This window comes from Lithobates pipiens, unplaced genomic scaffold (assembly GCF_037356315.1).
Source record: "Lithobates pipiens isolate NorthernLeopardFrog02 unplaced genomic scaffold, aLitPip1_a1.2 Scaffold_8, whole genome shotgun sequence".
NCBI classification, from domain to species: domain Eukaryota; kingdom Metazoa; phylum Chordata; class Amphibia; order Anura; family Ranidae; genus Lithobates; species Lithobates pipiens.
The window spans coordinates 572423492-572441529 of NW_027507903.1; the positions used below are offsets into that span (position 1 = coordinate 572423492).

Genomic DNA, 18038 nt, shown 5'->3' on the forward strand with positions numbered 1-18038 from the left:
GGTGGTACTGGAGGGGGATGGTGGTCCTGGAGAGGGGTGGCGGTGGTACTGGAGGTTGGTGGCGGTGGTGGTACTGGAGGGGGATAGTGGTCCTGGAGGGGGATGGTGGTCCTGGAGAGGGGTGGTGGTGGTACTGAAGGTGGGTGGTGGTGGTACTGGAGGTTAGTGGCAGTGGTGGTACTGAAGGGGGGGTGGTGGTACTGGAGAGGGGTGGCGGTCCTGGAGAGGGGTGGCGGTGGTACTGGAGGGGGATGGTAGTACTGGAGGTGGGTGGCGGTGGTACTGGAGGTGGGTGGTGGTGGTACTGGAGGAGGGTGGCGATGGTACTGGAGCGGCATGGTGGTCCTGGAGAGGGGTGGCGGTGGTACTGGAGGTGGGTGGCGGTGGTGGTACTAGAGGGTGAGTGGTGGTACTGGAGAGGCATTGTGGTCCTGGAGAGGGGTGGCGGTGGTACTGGAGGTGGGTGGCGGTGGTGGTACTAGAGGGTGGGTGGTGGTACTGGAGAGGCATGGTGGTCCTGGAGAGGGGTGGCGGTGGTACTGGAGGTGGGTGGCATGGTGGTGGTACTGGAGAGGGGGTGGCATGGTGGTGGTACTGGAGAGGGGGTGGCGGTGGTCCTGGAGGAGGGGTGGCGGTGGTACTGAAGGTGGGTAGCACGGTGGTGGTGGTGGTACTGGAGGTGGGTGGCGGTGGTACTGAAGGTGGGTAGCACGGTGGTGGTGGTGGTACTGGAGGAGGGGTGGCGGTGGTACTGAAGGTGGGTAGCACGGTGGTGGTGGTGGTACTGGAGGAGGGGTGGCGGTGGTACTGAAGGTGGGTAGCACGGTGGTGGTGGTGGTGGTACTGGAGGAGGGGTGGCGGTGGTACTGGACATCAGGATCCCCAGATACCCCCCCTTACTTTAGGGTCCCCAGAGAGCCCCCCTTACTTTAGGGTCCCTAGACAGTCACCCCCCTTAAAGAGGTTTCTCTGTACCTTGCTGGACTCCGCCGTGCACCTTGGCCCCCAGCAGATCTCTGTACCCCCCCCCCCCGCACCTGGGGGGAGGCAGCGATCAGCAGTTCTATGATGGTGATGGGCGACGGGATCTTCCTGAGTCTCTGCACACACTGGAGAGGAGTCAGCACGGCTGTGAGTGAAGAGCATGTCTCATGTAAACAGCAGCACAGAGACACCGGCACTCGGGAGTGAAGTTTCATTTTCCCTCGTCCTCTTGCAAAACACACAGAGGATCTGCTCCCCCTTCGGCCCCCCCTCCCCTCCTCTCCTGTGTTCTCCGCGGGCATTCAGGTGTGAAGCTAACAAGCTCACATTTCCCGCGGAGAACACAGGAGAGAGGAGGGGAGGGGGGGCCGAAGGGGGAGCAGATCCTCTGTGTGTTTTGGAAGAGGACGAGGGAAAATGAAACTTCACTCCCGAGTGCCGGTGTCTCTGTGCTGCTGTTTACATGAGACATGCTCTTCACTCACAGCCCTGTGAATAGCAACCACGCCGGGGCCCCCCCACAGTGATGGAATTCCAGGGCCCAGTCGCAACTGCGACTGTTGCGACCCTGATAATTCCGCCACTGGTAGTTAGCTCTCATGGTAGATGTGTTTATACAGTGAGTCCAGGGCAGACAGAAACTATTTTTAAAAGAGAAGTATGTTTTTTTTTTCAGAATCATACTTACCTAGGTGGATGTAGTATCGGTTCTGAGAACTGAGCGATTAAACACCACAGATCGCTCGGTTCTCAGGGCTCCCTGAGCAGAAAGCTGGTGACTATCAGTCACTGTTGTCTGCCCTGCCCCATCCCTCCTTGCTCACTAGGGGTGGAAAGGGGAAGAGAAGGTGGAAGTGCCTGATTTAGGTTTTCAGCAGCTCGCTGAGAGTCTGAGCCAGCCCATGCATGTGGGCGGTTCCCGACTTCATTGTCGCGATCTTACCCAAGCCTGTACCAGCTCTGTGACTTGAGCCGACAGCAGGCTTCAGCCCGCTGAAAATGGGTCACAGGAGTGCAGAACGAACTGAGAAGGAGAAGATCCACAAGAGAAGTACAGTCAAAGCTTCTCCTTTAAGGGACTTTTCTTTAAAAGAAAGCATGAGTTCAAAAAGAAGGACTTCCCACACAGGGATATTTTTCAGCTTCAGCAGAATAAATACATTGGAAAATGCTGAACCACCTGGCTCATAAGCTCGCTCAGCTTCAAATGTAGTACCACGGTGTCCAACACTCTTGGGTACTTGACTCTCTAGCCTTTAGTCCCACAACCCTGCTGCACTGCCCACCTCTGGACTTTGGATTGAAGTTCTCCTAACACCCCAATAGAAGTCGACCTAACTCCTGGAACTGAGACCCCTTGTCTCTTGGCTTCAGGTTGGACCTTCTGATAGGGTTGCCACCTCATCCCTTTAAACCCGAACACCTTTGAATTACACAGGTTCTGAGGATAATTAAATGCAGATAAGGCACCAAGTGAGTTTAATTATCATCTTAATCAGGCACAGAACTTGTGTAATTAATATGTGTTTGGGTTTAAAAGGATGAAGTGGCAACCCTACCCTCTGACCCCCTTGATGAGACCTTCCTTCTCCCTCACTGAGAGTGGTCTCCAAACTGGGACCCCTCAGCTATCCTCAGATCTGAGTGTATAACGACACTGCACACTTGTGTACTCAGCCAGGTTGCAAGTGTCTAGCAAAATATGGACACAGGTTTAAATGTTCTAAAAGAAATCCAGAGAAAGACAAATACACAGCATTCTCTGCTCAGAAACACTAGTCTGGAACGTTTCACTTACCCAAAATGCGAATCCTGTGTCACATTTTCTATCGTCTCACAGTGACAGTCTTGTTCTGTTACACAAGTTATAGTGTGGGTGAGCAATCTAAATTTCCACATGTTAATCCTGCTTCTCCAGCCTGTTACGTGGAATATAGATTATAGTCTTTTAAAAATACATCTGATCTAGGGTTGCCACCTGTTCAGGATTCACCCGGACTGTTTGGGTTTGGAACCATGGGTCCGGATTTGAGACTGTCTGAGACCCGGACACATTCTTCAGACAGAATTATAGCTTCCCAGAAGGATTGCTCGCTACAATTATCTAAGCTAAGAGTGTCCCTTTCACACTGCCCAAAGCCAGCACTAACAGCCCCCCAAACACAGACACAGATGGGAGAGGAGAGAGGGCTCAATCTGCACCTCTTCCTCCCACCCCAACCCCTCTGTGTCTGCCCACACTCCAATCCCCAGGGCTGTGCCTCAGAAAAGGAAAGTGGGGGCCGGAAATTTGAAGTCCAGCAGCTTCAAATCCATCTGGATGAGAGGTACTGACTGCCAAGGGGTGAGTGAGCTCACCATCCATCCCTGTCTGTGACTTAAGTCTCCCCCCCACCCCTCTCTCTCCTGCCTCCAAGAGAGTACACTAAGGTAAATCAGGGTTCTCAGAGCACTCATTACATCAGAGCTCCCATTTACACCAGAGGCCACAGTGTGCCCCCTTACATCAGGGTCCTCTCCGTACGCCAGAGCATCTCTTATGTTAGAGTTCCCAGAGTACTTAGTGTTTTAAGTTGGGACAGAGCTCCTTTAAAGCATTTGTTAACCCCCCAAAAAATGTAGATACTGGTCCCTTAAAGCAGATTACACATCAAAGCACCTGTGCTATGTAATCGGTCCCCTCTAAACTGTAAAAAAAAAAACCCTGAACCTGCCACTTCCTGTATGGCCTTTCCAAACAGACCACAATAACCAGGGCATCTGCGCCCTGATCACCGTGGTCAGAAAGCCTCCCTCCGTGATAGGCTGGCTGCTCTCTGCTTTCCTCTCTCCCCCCTCACCCCTTCCTTCCTCCCTGTCAGCGCACTCTCTGTCTGTCTCCAGCCCGGCCCCGCCCCGCCGCTATTACTCTAATATTAAAATATTCAATTTGTCACTGCCAGCCTCTTTATTATACACAATGTGTAAGTTGTATTTAAAAATGAGCGCTGTAAATACTGAATATCAGCTGTCTTCAGGCCAGTCACGTGATCCACGGCTGCTTTCCAGCTCCGATGAGTGGCTTCTGCAGAGGAAATAAGTGGGCAAACGTGATCTCCCTCTGACATCAGAGGGAGATCACGGCCCCTCCCGCAGAAGACATCTATCAGAGCTGAAAAGCAGCTACGAGTGATGTGACCAACCTGAAGCCAGCTGATAGTCAGTATTTACAGCGCTCATTTTTAAATACAACTTGCACATTGTGCTATGCCAGGCTCTTATAGAGGAGCTGGCATAGTCTTACAATAATGCCTTAACAACCAATTTAAGTGAGTTGCCCCATGAAGGAACTGCTTGGATTAGGGTTGTTACTTGTTGCATCAATATAGCTATGTCCCACCTTGTAGCCCCAAAACACTGCTGATCACCACAATATGGCCGCTTCCACGCTTCTTCATGGATGGTAGAAGCTCTCTGACCAAGTAGACAACCCCAAAAAAGTTTGTCTCAAAGATCTTCCTCATGTCATCCATGGAATGGCTTTCAAGGGGGCCAATGTGTCCAATACCAGCGTTGTTCACTGTAATGAGATAATATTATGTATTTACAGCAAATGAAACAGAAGAACAAAAAGAACATTTATAAAAAATAGAACACAGAATTACAAAGCTAAATGCAGAGAGAAAGTGAACAATAGTAGTGTGCTGTTATTGATGGAAATGTCCCCTCTAGTGGTCAGTAGCTTCTACAGTAGATCTAGCAGCTTCTCCTATACATTAAAACTTATTGTACCCTTATTTGTATAGAAACATAGAAGAGTGACTGCAGAAAAAAAAACAAGTGGTCCATTGAATCTGCTCCATTTTTTTTTCATGTGTTTTTTTTTTTACTTTTTTTGAGTATAGATCTTTGTTTGTCCCAAGCATGTTTGAATCCACATACTGTTGACTGACTCACTGTGCCAAGCATCAGCTACTCTTTCTGTAAAATATTACATTCTAAGATTAGTTTTAAATTCTCCTCCTGCTAGTTTGAGGTCATGTCCCCATGTTCTTGATCTTAGCTCCTGAAGTGTCCCCTGACTTTTATCCCCCAGACCTTTCACCATTCTTGTTACCCATCTCTGGACTTGTTCTCTCTTAACATCTTTTTGTAAGTGAGAGAAGCCCGGAGCAAAAAATAAATAAAATAAAAAATAGTGGAGGGTTGGCATGACAGGGAAAACAGTGTGTAGTAAAAATGAGAGTGCTGAGAGAGGGCTCACCGGATTGGGGGAGCCTGGGGGATTGGACATAGTCAGTTAAAAGTAGTTGGCCCCTCCCCAGCGTCACTACAGCATGCAGGAACAAACTTCCTACCCAACCTCCCCCCCTTTTTTTTTTTTACTTTGTTAGATATGTTTTTTTTCCACAGAAAGGCATGACCTCAGGATGTCGTGGCAGTTGGCGGGTGTTGGTCTTTGCGGATGAATGAAGACACCTCGGATAAGGAAGAGTTCGGGATCTGTCGGTGGTATGGGTCCCGCTGGTGATATTCCAGTTAACGGTGGTTTCGCTGGAAGTTGGTTAACGGGTGCACTGCGGTCATTGGGTTATCTCTGAGCCAGCATATCGGCTAGAGGCCTATTATCATAAAAGGTACCACAGGGCATTATTACACATATGGTATTTTGGGGGTTCCTGCAAAGACCATTGCTAGTATTAACTGATGGCTTTTTGGTAACAGATGTTTTACTTTGTTAATAAAAATTTTCTCCAACTTGGTGTGGTCTCCATTAATGGGTAATGGTATGGGGTTTGGATTTTATGGGAAGGATGGTACATCTGTTATATAATGGTCAAGGTCTCCAGAACTAGACACAGTATTCTAAATGAGGTCTTTCTAAGGATTTATATAGGGGAATTAGGACCCCTTCCCTCCTGCTAGTGAGCCCACGAGTGGTTCATTATTATTTTATGAAGTCAGACTTTCTAAAAAGTTAAGTATCAACCACTTACTGACCACCTTACTAATGAGTAGGGCGGCAGAGTGGCTCTCCTGTGCTGGAGCACGTACCAAGTATGTGCTCCAGCACTTCCGGGTAGGAGGGGCGTGCTGTGATTAGACAGAACACAAGCCAATCAGTGGGTGCCAGCCAATGGATGACCGTCAGCACCCACTGAATGGCGAGGAGAAAGACAGGACAGAAATCTGTAAACAATACAGAGCTCTGTGCTGTCAGCAAGGATGTTCTGGTTTTTGTTTCCCTTACTAAAAGCACCTGATTACACTATTGATATTACTGATTACCGTATATACTCGAGTATAAGCCGAGATTTTCAGCCTCTTTTTTGAGGCTGAAAGTGCCCCCTCGGCTTATACTCGAGTCACCGCTGTCTGACTGCTCGATCAGCGTATCGAGCAGACAGACGGCGGACATTAAAATTCAAAAGCCGCGCCTCCTTCTCCGCCTCCGCCTGTGATAGGCGGAACACTGAATTTCCCAGCAGTCAGTGTTCCGCCTATCACGGACATCCGTTCATTCTCATACTACGGACGAGTATGAGAGGATGTCCGTGATAGGCGGAACACAGGCTGCTGGGAAATTGAGTGTTCCGCCTATCACAGGCGGAGGCGGAGGCGCGGCTTTTGAATTGTAGAATGGCCGCCGAGAAGAGCGGCGATCCTGGAGCGGCGATCCATCGGCACGACACGGGACGGAGGAGGCACGGGACGGAGGAGGCTCGGGACGACGGCGGCTCGGGACGGAGGCTTGGGACACAGGTAGGCTGGACACACACACAAGGCTGCACGGACACACACACACACACACACACACACACACACACACACACACAGGGATGGATGGATGGATGGATGGATACACACACACACACACACACACACAGGGATGGATGGATGGATGGATGGATACACACACACACACACACACACACAGGGATGGATGGATGGATGAATACACACACACACACACACACACACACACAGGGATGGATGGATGGATGGATACACACACAGGGATGGATGGACGGACACACACACAGGGATGGATGGATGGATGGATGGACACACACACAGGGATGGATGGACGGACACACACACAGGGATGGACGGACACACAGGGATGGACAGCCATGTCTCACCCTCGGCTTATACACGAGTCAATAAGTTTTCCAGTTTTTTGGGGGTAAATTGGGGGCCTCGGCTTATATTCGGGTCGGCCTATACTCGAGTATATACGGTACACTATTGAGTTTTATGGAGACGCTGTCACCTTGCCCAAGTGGGGAAAACTGATGATATATCTGCAAATGCAACACACAAGTAGACAAAAATTTCCCACACGCTTACCAGCTAGCCTGCAGAAACCCCCCTCCCAAAAAAAAAAATTGCCCCCGTCTAACAATTCCCATTAAAAACAGAGGTTTTATTTGCACACATTTGCAAAATATATGTGGAAGCCACAGTACCTAGGTTTAAAGCTCCTCTGTGTAATGCGGTCCCAACTCTATAGACTTCAGAGTCTCCAAGTTGGAGCACATATAGCAGTGGATACATTTAGGGCAGGTTTGCCTGGAGGGAGCCCACACCTCTTTAAAAGCATAGAGACACATTGGATGCCCAGCAAGAGCACAATGGTGGCTGGCGTCATCCAACACATCCCCACTCTGCAAATGCACCCCCTGCCATCCACTCAAGCAACTTATACTCATCTTTCCAGTGTTCCTTTGCTGCTCCTTCCACAAATGCAGGCAGTACTAAAACCACTGGGGTGAGTAACTATGGGGGGGGGGGGTGATGGGGGGCAGGGCAATAACATCACTCCCTTGATTATGTGAAATTACTTAGGCCAACAGTTGGGTTGTAAAGCCAAGTAATTTCACTGGGGAGGAGGTGACATATATTACCATGCTCAAAAGTGCCCAGTGGCCAAGTGTGCAAGAACAAGAAGCAACAGGGCAGCACTGGCAAGGTGAGTATAGGAACTTGGTATGGTATGACTTCTACCTGATATACTTTGCATTGGTCTTGTTAAATCTCCCCTGTAACCCTAAAATTTTGATTATGTATGGTGTTTCCTATAACAAGGTGCTACCCCTGTGTACCCGATTTTACACAGACAGATGCCCTACCTAGAATGTCCACCGTCTGACCAGGCAGTGCAGCCAGACACTTCTTAACAGAGTCTTCACTGGTCACATCCAGCTGTCTGATCTCCAGTGTTTTATTGAGATGCTGTCCAGCTTCTTCCTCCAGCTTACCACTCTTTCGCAAATCCCTCATGGTGGCAAAAACTACATGGAGAAGAGCACAAATAATCCAAATCCATGTTAACAGATGAAAACATCATATTGAAATGCCAGACTATTAAACCATTTATGAGATTTAAATTGTGTGACCACATTAAATAACCAGTTTATTTAAATGCAACTGTTTTGAAACTATGTAGGTTGCCTTTGCTGAGCTTTCTTTTTAAATAACAATCTTCATGTCTTAATCAATTAAGCTTCTATTTTTTTTTCTTTCCAGTAGATATAGAGCAGTGGTCTCCAAACTGTGGCCTGAGGGGAGCCAGATGCAGCCATTTGCTTTCTTTTATCCAGTCCTTGGGGCACTATTTGATCCACTGATACCAACAATAGGCCATAATCTTTACCCCTCACTGACCCCAATGAAGGGGCAAAATTCCTCCCAATTACATCAATGATAGGGCACAGTTTCCCCAAAGACACCCAAGATGGGGCATTGCTTTTTTTCACTGACATTGGGGACCTTTTCTACTCACAAAGGCCAAAGTCCAGTCCCCAAAAGTCTGAAGGCCAGTAAACTGGTTCTTTGGAAAGTTTGGAGACCCTGATATAGAGCACACTTTACAGAGTACCGTTCATATGAGTCACTTCCCCAAGGAGCTTTCAATCTGAAATCTCTAAAGCCCCGTACACACAAGAGGACTTATGTCTGACAGACTTCCGAAGGAGTTCCGTCGGAGTTCTGCTGGAATTCCGACGGAGTTCTGACTGACTTTTCGGCTGAGCGGACTTGGCCACACACAATCACACTAAACTCCGACGGATTCGAACGTGATGACGTACGACTGGATTCGAATAAGGAAGTTCATAGCCAGTAGCCAATAGCTGCCCTAGCGTCGGTTTTAGTCCGTCGGAATAGCATACACACGAGCGAATTTTTCGAAGGGACCGGGTCCGGCGGAGTTCCTTCGGAAAAATTTGAAGCATGTTCCATATTCTAAAGTCCTTCGGACTTTGGCGAGTCAAAAGTCCGTTGCAGCCCACACACGATCGAATAGTCTGACGGACTCAGTCCGTCGGACTTTGGATGTTGAAAAGTCCGCTCGTGTGTGTACGGGGCTTTATGCATCCCTGTATTTACTGTTCCATATTTCATATAGGTGACCATCCACATAATACTAAGTATGCAGATTTCAGAAATATACATAAGTTGCTTGCCAGAAAAGATGCTTGCAATTGAGTTTGTGTGCCACACTTTTACACACCATAAGGCCAATGAACCTACCAGTATATTCCTGGATTGTTGAAGAAGAAACAGAGTGGCAAATATATAAAGTTGATCTCCAACACAATTGTACAGGCTCCTCTCCTGTAATGAAATAGTTTACTCTGATTTCACTAAACACTGTGAGCTTCTCACAATGTGCATCAGAAGCTGCAGAAGTCAGATAGAGCCTTGTTATCTGGCTACAGGACATCCAGCATCATCTAGCCCAGCCATTCCCAACTAGGGTTCCTCAATCTGTTGCTAATTGACTTTGCATCCAATGGTGTCTACATATTTCAATGTTCAATGCCACTTGGCAGAGCTATCAGTATGACTGCAGGGTTGGTAATCTGACCACACCTGTAAAGGGGAATATTCTTCTCACTGATCACTGACTGTAATGCCGCCTACACAGGATCGGACTATCTGGCGGACTTTTTGTTCCCAAAAGTCCGGCGGACTTAGAAAGAAGTCTTGATTTGGCAGTCCGGCGGACAATCCGCCTGTCTGTATACTAGTCCACCAGACTTTTGAAATGAACAGAATTGCCTACACACGGAGTAAAGTCTGTTAATTTTGAACGTGGTTCCAGGCAGAAGGAACTAGCGAAGGAAATCAATGTCGCCGCCTCCATTGGTGAAATTGACACCTCACTAGCCCGTCACCTGGTATGGAATTAAAGGGGAACCCCTATGCTGAAAAAATTGCCCGGGGGTCCCCCCAAAGTCCATAGCAGACCCTTATCCGAGCACGGTCAGGAAAGGGCTGTACCAGGCCGCGTGCCCTCAACATGGGGGGTGCTTTGGGGAAGGGGGGCTCTGCGACCCCCCCACCCCAAAGCACCTTGTCCCCATGTTGATGAGGACAAGGGCCTCCTCCCGACAACCCTGGCCATTGGTATCAGGGTCTTCAGGCGGGGGCTTATCAGAATCCGGGAGCCCCCTTTAATAAGGGGCCCCAGATTCCAGCCCCCCACCCTAAGCGATTGATGAGGACAAGGGCCTCTTCCCGACAACCCTGGCTGTTGGTTGTCGGGATCTGTGGGCAGGGGGCTTATCAGAATCCGGGAGCCCCCACCCTATGTGAATGAGTATGGGGTACGATGTACCCCTACCCATTCACCTGGGGAAAAAAGTGTTAATAAAAAAACACAACACAGGTTTTTAAAATACTTTATTAGAAGACCCCTGGACGGCGGCAGTGACCAAGGAGAAAGCCGTGCTCCTCCGCTAGTATAAGAGCTAGCGGTAAAAGAGCAGAAGATAGCGGAGGAGTCCGGCGAGAAGACCCCCAAAGACGGAAGAAGACCCCCAGGGCTGTCTAATAAAGTACTTTACAAACCTGTGTTGTGATTTTTTATTAACACTTTTTTCCCCCAGGTGAATGGGTAGGGGTACATCGTACCCCATACTCATTCACATAGGGTGGGGGGCCGGAATCTGGGGGTCCCTTATTAAAGGGGGCTCCCGGATTCTGATAAGCCCCCCGCCCACAGACCTCGACAACCAGTGGCCAGGGTTGTCGTGAAGAGGCCCTTGTTCTCATCAACATGGAGACAAGGTGCTTTGGGGTGGGGGGATCGCAGGGCCCCCCTTCCCCAAAGCACCCCCCCATGTTGAGGGCACGCGGCCTGGTACGGCTAAGCTCGTTCGTCCCCACCCCCTTTCCTGACTGCTGCGTGCTCGGATAAGGGGCTGCTATGGACTTTGGCGGGACCCCACACCGTTTTTTTTCAGCGTAGGGGTTCCCCTTTAAATCCATACCAGGTGACAGGGCTAGCAAGGTGTCAATGTCACCGATGGAGGCGGCAAAATTGACTTCCTTCGCTAGTTCCGTCTACCTGGAGCCACGTTCAAAATGTACGAACTTTACTCCGTGTGTGGGCAAGTCCGTTCATTTCAAAAGTCCGGCAGACCCCGCCAAAATCTGCCGGAAAAGTCTGGTGTGTGTGTGGGTGTGTGTGGGCAAGTCCGCTTGTTCATAAAGTCTGGCGGACCTCCGCTGCAAAGTCCAGCGGGTTGTCGGCCGGAATAAGTCCACCAGATAGTCTGATCCTTGAGACCTAAAAATTATTTCCAGTGTTCCTTTGGGCTAAAATGGATGAAAATGGCTGATCTAGTCCTTTCCTCCCCTGTCTTACTATCCCTAGCCTGCCCCTTTTATTTACTCATATGCAGTTCTTTCATTCATGGAGACTCAGCATCACATCTAAATGCAGTTACTCCTTCAGAGTGACATCCACTCTTCATGTACATAACTCCTTACAAGCAGAAAGCCCTTGGCTTGCCCCAGGGCCCTTGAGAGGAATACTGAGGCAGGGCGTTACCATGTTTTCGGGAAGCCATGTATACCACCTTGCAAGCCCATCCCTGGTAAGTCTTGAACCCATATCCCAGCATTACAAGGAAGGTGCACCAACAATTTAGCCAACACACAGAGACAGGACTTGGGATACACGGTCGGAATTTCGGCCAGCAAAAGACCAATGAGAGCTTTTCGTCGGGAAATGCGACTGTGTGTATTCTCCATCAGAATTTCCGCCAGAAAAAGATTGAGAGCAGGTTCTCAATTTTTCCGATCGTGTGTATGCAATTCCGACATGCAAAAAACTCACACATGCTCAGATTCAACTACGAGACGGAAGCTATTGGCTACGGGCTATTATACTTCCTTTTTCTAGTCCTGTGGTACGTGTTGTATGTCACCGCCTTCTTGACGGTCGGAATTTGGTGTGACTGTGTGTATGCAAGACAGCTTGAGCGAAATCTTGTCGGAATTCCGTTGGGAAAACCATCAGAACTTTTTCCGACCAAAATTCCAATCGTGTGTACGCGGCATTACACTTCAAAAGACTATTAGCTGAAGTAAAATTGTGTTGGATTCAACGTCTGTGTCTTTTGGAAGAGTTAGTGGTTGTAAAGTCAGAAAGTTTTTTATTTTAACGAATTCTATGCATTAAGATAAAAAGCCTCCTGCGTGCAGCAGCCCCTCTCAGCCCCTCTAATGCCGTGTACACACGAGCGGACTTTTCAACATCCAAAGTCCGAAGGACCGAGTCCGTCAGACTATCCGATCGTGTGTGGGCTGCAACGGACTTTTGATTCACCAAAGTCTGACGGACTTTAGAATATGGAACATGCTTCAAATTTTCCCGAAGGAACTCCGCCGGACCCGGTCCCCTTCGAAAACTCCGCTCGTGTGTATGCTACTCCGACGGACTAAAACCGACGCTAGGGCAGCTATTGGCTACTGGCTATGAACTTCCTTATTCGAGTCCAGTCGTACGTCATCACGTTCGAATCCGTCGGAGTTTAGTGTGATTGTGTGTGGCCAAGTCCGTTCGGCCGAAAAGTCTGTCAGAACTCCGTCGGAATTCCAGCAGAACTCCGACGGAACTCCTTTGGAAGTCTGTCGGACTTAAGTCCGCTTTTTGTTTGTTTATAGCGCAAAAAATAAAAAGCGCAGAGGTGATCAAATACCACCAAAAGAAAGCTCTATTTGTGGGAAAAAAGCATGTCGATTTTGTTTGGGTACAGCATCGCACAACCGCACAATTATCAGTTAAAGCGATGCAGTGCCGAATCGCAAAAAGTGCTCTGGTCAGGAAGGGGGTAAATCCTTCCGGTGCTGAAGTGGTTAATCCTGACCAATTATGTCATATGCCTTTGCTTCGGGAGCTCCAGGAGAATAATCCAGATGATTTTCGTAATTATCTCCGGATTACGGAACCCTGCTTTCACCAACTCTTGGCATTTCTGACCCCCTATATTAAGAAGCAGGAGACATGCATGAGGCTTTTATTTTATTTTTTGGTTGAATAATAAAGATTTGATGTGTTATATTTTCGATATTTTTGGATGCATAGAATGCACTTTTTGGTTAAGTTCTATTGGCAGATAGCATGTCTAATTTTATTTGTTTACTTTTTTTAATGCACAATAAAAAAATTGTGTAGAATAATACTTGGCTATGTGTTTTACTTCAAATGACTGATTGGGAGTAGGCAGTTACATTTAAAAAAAATCAATGTAAACTTGACAAGGGACACCAACATACAGTGGTGTGAAAAAGTGTTTGCCCCCTTCCTCATTTCCTGTTCCTTTGCATGTTTGTCACACTTAAGTGTTTCAGAACATCAAACCAATTTAAACAATAGTCAAGGACAACACAAGTAAACACAAAATGCAATTTGTAAATGAAGGTGTTTATTATTAAAGGTGAAAAAAAATCCAAACCATCATGGCCCTGTGTGAAAAAGTGATTGCTCCCCTTGTTAAAACATACTATAACTGTGGTTGTCCACACCTGAGTTCAATTTCTCTAGCCACACCCAGGCCTGATTATTGCCACACCTGTTCACAATCAAGGCATCACTTAAATAGGAGCTGCTTGACACAGTAAGGTCCACCAGAAGATCCTTAAAAGCTACACATCATGCCGAGACCCAAAGAAATTCAGGAACAATTGAGAAAGAAAGTAATTGAGATCTATCAGTCTGGAAAGGGTTATAAAGCCATTTCCAAAGCTTTGGGAATCCAGCGAACCACAGTGAGAGCCATTATCCACAAATGGCGAAGACATGGAACAGTGGTGAACCTTCCCAGGAGTGGCCGGCCGCCCAAAATTACCCCAAGAGCGCAGCGACGACTCATCCAAGAGGTCACAAAAGACCCCACAACAACGTCCAAGGAACTGCAGGCCTCACTTGCCTCAGTTAAGGTCAGCGTTCATGCCTCCACCATCAGGAAAAGACTGGGCAAAAATGGCCTGCATGGCAGAGTTCCAAGGAGAAAACCACTGCTGAGCAAAAAGAACATCAAAGCTCATCTCAATTTCTCCACAACACATCTTGATGATCCCCAAGACTTTTGGGACAACATTCTGTGGACCGATGAGACAAAAGTGGAACTCTTTGGAAGGTGTGTGTCCAAGTATATCTGGCGTAGAAGGAACACTGCATTTCATAAAAAGAACATTATACCAACAGTAAAATATGGTGGTGGTAGTGTGATGGTCTGGGGCTGTTTTGCTGCTTCAGGACCTGGAAGACTTGCCGTGATAAAAGGAACTATGAATTCTGCTGTCTACCAAGAGATCCTGAAGGAGAATGTCCGACCATCTGTTCGTGTACTCAAGCTGAAACGAACTTGGGTTCTGCAGCAGGACAATGATCCTAAACACACCAGCAAGTCCACCACCGAATGGCTGAAGAAAAACAAAATGAAGACTTTGGAGTGGCCTAGCCAAAGTCCTGACCTGAATCCTATTGAGATGTTGTGGTATGACCTTAAAAAGGCCGTTCATGCTCGAAAACCCTCTAATGTAACTGAATTAGGACAATTCTGCAAAGATGAGTGGGCCAAAATTCCTCCAGGACGCTGTAAAAGCCTCATTGCACGTTATCGCAAACGCTTGGTTGCAGTTGTTGCTGCTAAGGGTGGCCCAACCAGTTATTAGGTTTAGGGGGCAATCACTTTTTCACACATTTTTTTTCACCTTTAATAATAAACACCTTCATTTACAAATTGCATTTTGTGTTTACTTGTGTTGTCCTTGACTATTGTTTAAATTGGTTTGATGTTCCGAAACACTTAAGTGTGACAAACATGCAAAGGAACAGGAAATGAGGAAGGGGGCAAACACTTTTTCACACCACTGTAGTTGTAGCTTTGATTTTAAAAACTACAGGATAATGGTGTTGTGGTAACTTGGGCAAAGAAAAAGCAAAATAATATTATTCTTGATATCACTAGAAAAAAAAAGCCTTTGAAAATTGTTTGCAAGAACTCCATCAGTATCCCCAGCAAAGCAGCTTCATTATTATCCCATTAAAGAAGAAGAGAATCATGCGCTGCATTTCGAGATTTCCCAATTTGCCATGTCACAAATGTTAATTCTCCTTTACGAACGCTAGTTTACAAGACCGACCGTTTCCGGCTCGTCCTTGCTTCCAAGCATGCATGTTTTTACTTTGGACTTTTGTCCAACGGACTTGTGTACACACGCTTGGAAAATCCGACAACAGAAATTTGTCTGCAGAAAATTTTAAAAACCTGCCATCCAACATGCGTCTGCGGAAAATCTGATAACAATTGTCTGATGGAGCGTACAAACGGTCAGATTTTACGCCAACGGCCTGTCATCACACATTTTCCATCGGAAAATCCAATCATGTGTAAGAGGCTTAAGACCAGGTTCACATTTGTACGACAAAATGCTCTGACATTGGGAACTCATGTCGCATGACATGTGAAAATCAATGTTTCCCTATGAGAGCCATCTTAACTGGTCTGATACAAGTCGGTCCAACTTTGAAAATGCTCCCTGCACTACTTTGGTCCGACTTTGAACCCACTTCAGCCCATTGAAGCACACTGACGTCGGATCAAAGTCGGATCACCATCTTAACTGATCCGACTTTGGCATGCGACTTGTGCTATGATGATCTTGAAGGGGAACTCCACGCCAAATAAAAAAAAAAAACAGCATGGGTTCCCCCTCCAAAAGCATACCAGGCCCTTTGGTTTTAGCCTCTCTCCACATTGAGCAGCCACATATTTTGAAAACACAAATTGTGGAGCCAAATTCTGCCTAAATGTGTCCAATTTTTATAAATGTAGCTTCTAATCTGACTATGAACACATTTTTGCGACTGGTCTCTTATAATGCTTAGGTCTGATCTTTGCATAGATAAACATAGTCAGACTTTAGGATTATCATATATGGGTACCCGACTCTTGCTGTCAGTATTACATGATGTGCTCTGCAATGAACTTGCATCACTTGCAGTATCTGTTATATTCAGCACCACTTAAAGCGTCTGTAAGAAGCTTCATGATCGTAGGAAATAAGAAGTAAAGCTTCTTAAGGATAAGAAGATTTACTTGGAGCAATAGGTCAGTGCCTGTTTGTGTTTTATAAGCAAAATCTGAAAATGTTCAATCATTTGCCAAGGGTTGACATTATTGCTGAAGATGTGTTTCTTTTTAAATATCTCCTCACATGTAAGCTGACATAGGAAACAGGACGAGAAGCGTCATATTGAAATAGGCAGCAGTGCTGAAAAACAGTATGCATACATTTGGAAATTATTATTGCGCTATTATAACTTCCCCCAAAATTCGAATATTTTTGCTTATTTAAAGGGTCAGTCCACCCCAAGGTGACATTTTTTCCTTACAAGTAGAGTCTGCTGGTCCATGTCCTGTGGCTTCTTTTTTGTCTTGGAAGCTCCAAACAGTCAGATTATGTTAAAATTCTGAACTCTGTTCCTGTTCACCTGGGAGTTTTTGGTGTTCCTGCCCACCTACTGTGGTCCAGTTCATCCTATTAAATTATTACTATATAATAAACTAAAGGATTTTAGCAGACAGAGTGGTTGCCCTAATGATGGGAAGAGCAGTTGATCAGACCTGGGGACTCAGCACAGAATCCCTAGACATACAAGAAACTGTCATAAAATGTATCTCTCTATAGTTTTTTTTTTTAAATTAAATACTCTTTATTGAGAAAAAGATTTTCCTTTTACATACAACATGTTATAAAAAAGAATTACCATATAAAACAGCAATAAGTACAAATTCTTACGATATATAATTTATCAACAAACACAGACGTAGTCATATACCCCATACTAATTCCCCTAGCCTGTCTACCAGGCTTCCCTCCCCCCTAAACCCCTCTTCTTTGAACACATGCTACTGGCTCCAGCCAGATCAGATTGGGCTGGCTAGGAAAGTGGCAAATCCCTACAGGGACCAGGACGGGGAGCAGCAACGAATTGCCAACCTCACCAGGTCCAACCGGATAAATACTTGCTAAATCCTATCGTCCACTACCACGTCCAGGGGGTAGCCCATGTCGTTCAGCCACGGATTCCATAGCGCCCCAAACTTTTTTAAATTATTTTGTCTAATAAACATTGCACGTTCACACCAAATTGTAGAATTAATAACATTTACCCAAGCTTGTAATACTGGGGGGCTCGCTGCCTGCCAGTTCAGCGCAATTAGACGTCTGGCCTGATATAGGCACCTCAGTATAGCTGTCTCTGTTGCCACGAGTATTTTACCTCCTTCCATAATACCCAGTAGGCAAGTCCTAGCTTCCGGTTTCAAGGTGGTATTGAAGATCCTATTGATGCTATGTACAATTTCTAGCCAATACTGATATCGTTTTGGGCACTTCCATACCATATGGAGAAAATCCCCTAGTGCCCCACATCTGGGGCAGTTACCATTAGAATTACTACTTATTTTCCGCATTCTTTTAGGGGTATAGTATGCCCTGTATAGAAAGAGCTTATGGGACATGCGCTGTGATGGGGAGATAGATACCAGATTCCCCTGTGCTAGGATCCCATCCCATTGGTCACCCTTGAGTGGTCCCAAATCAGCCTCCCATCCCCTTCTACTCTTATCTGGGCCCTCTCCTTTCAGCGCTTTATCCTTAAGTTTTACATATAGCCTAGAGATCTGTCCCTTTGTTTGCCTTCGATCAAGAAGTTCTTGAAGTAGGGGGGTCTTAGTCCTTTCAATGGTAAGTGTGCGATACTGTGC

The 18038-nt window shown here is 46.8% G+C and overlaps 1 protein-coding gene across 1 annotated transcript in view; it reads right to left on the bottom strand.

Annotated features, from left to right (window-relative positions):
* The window catches only part of RDH8 (retinol dehydrogenase 8), a 64177-nt gene that overhangs the window by 4217 nt on the left and 41922 nt on the right, over positions 1-18038 (bottom strand). Inside the window, exons 2-3 of the mRNA XM_077470181.1 lie at positions 8097-8258; positions 4364-4543 (exon numbers count right to left, since the gene is read on the bottom strand). Of these exons, the coding sequence (XP_077326307.1) occupies positions 4364-4543; positions 8097-8258 (342 nt within the window). The remainder of the gene's footprint in view (positions 1-4363; positions 4544-8096; positions 8259-18038) is intronic.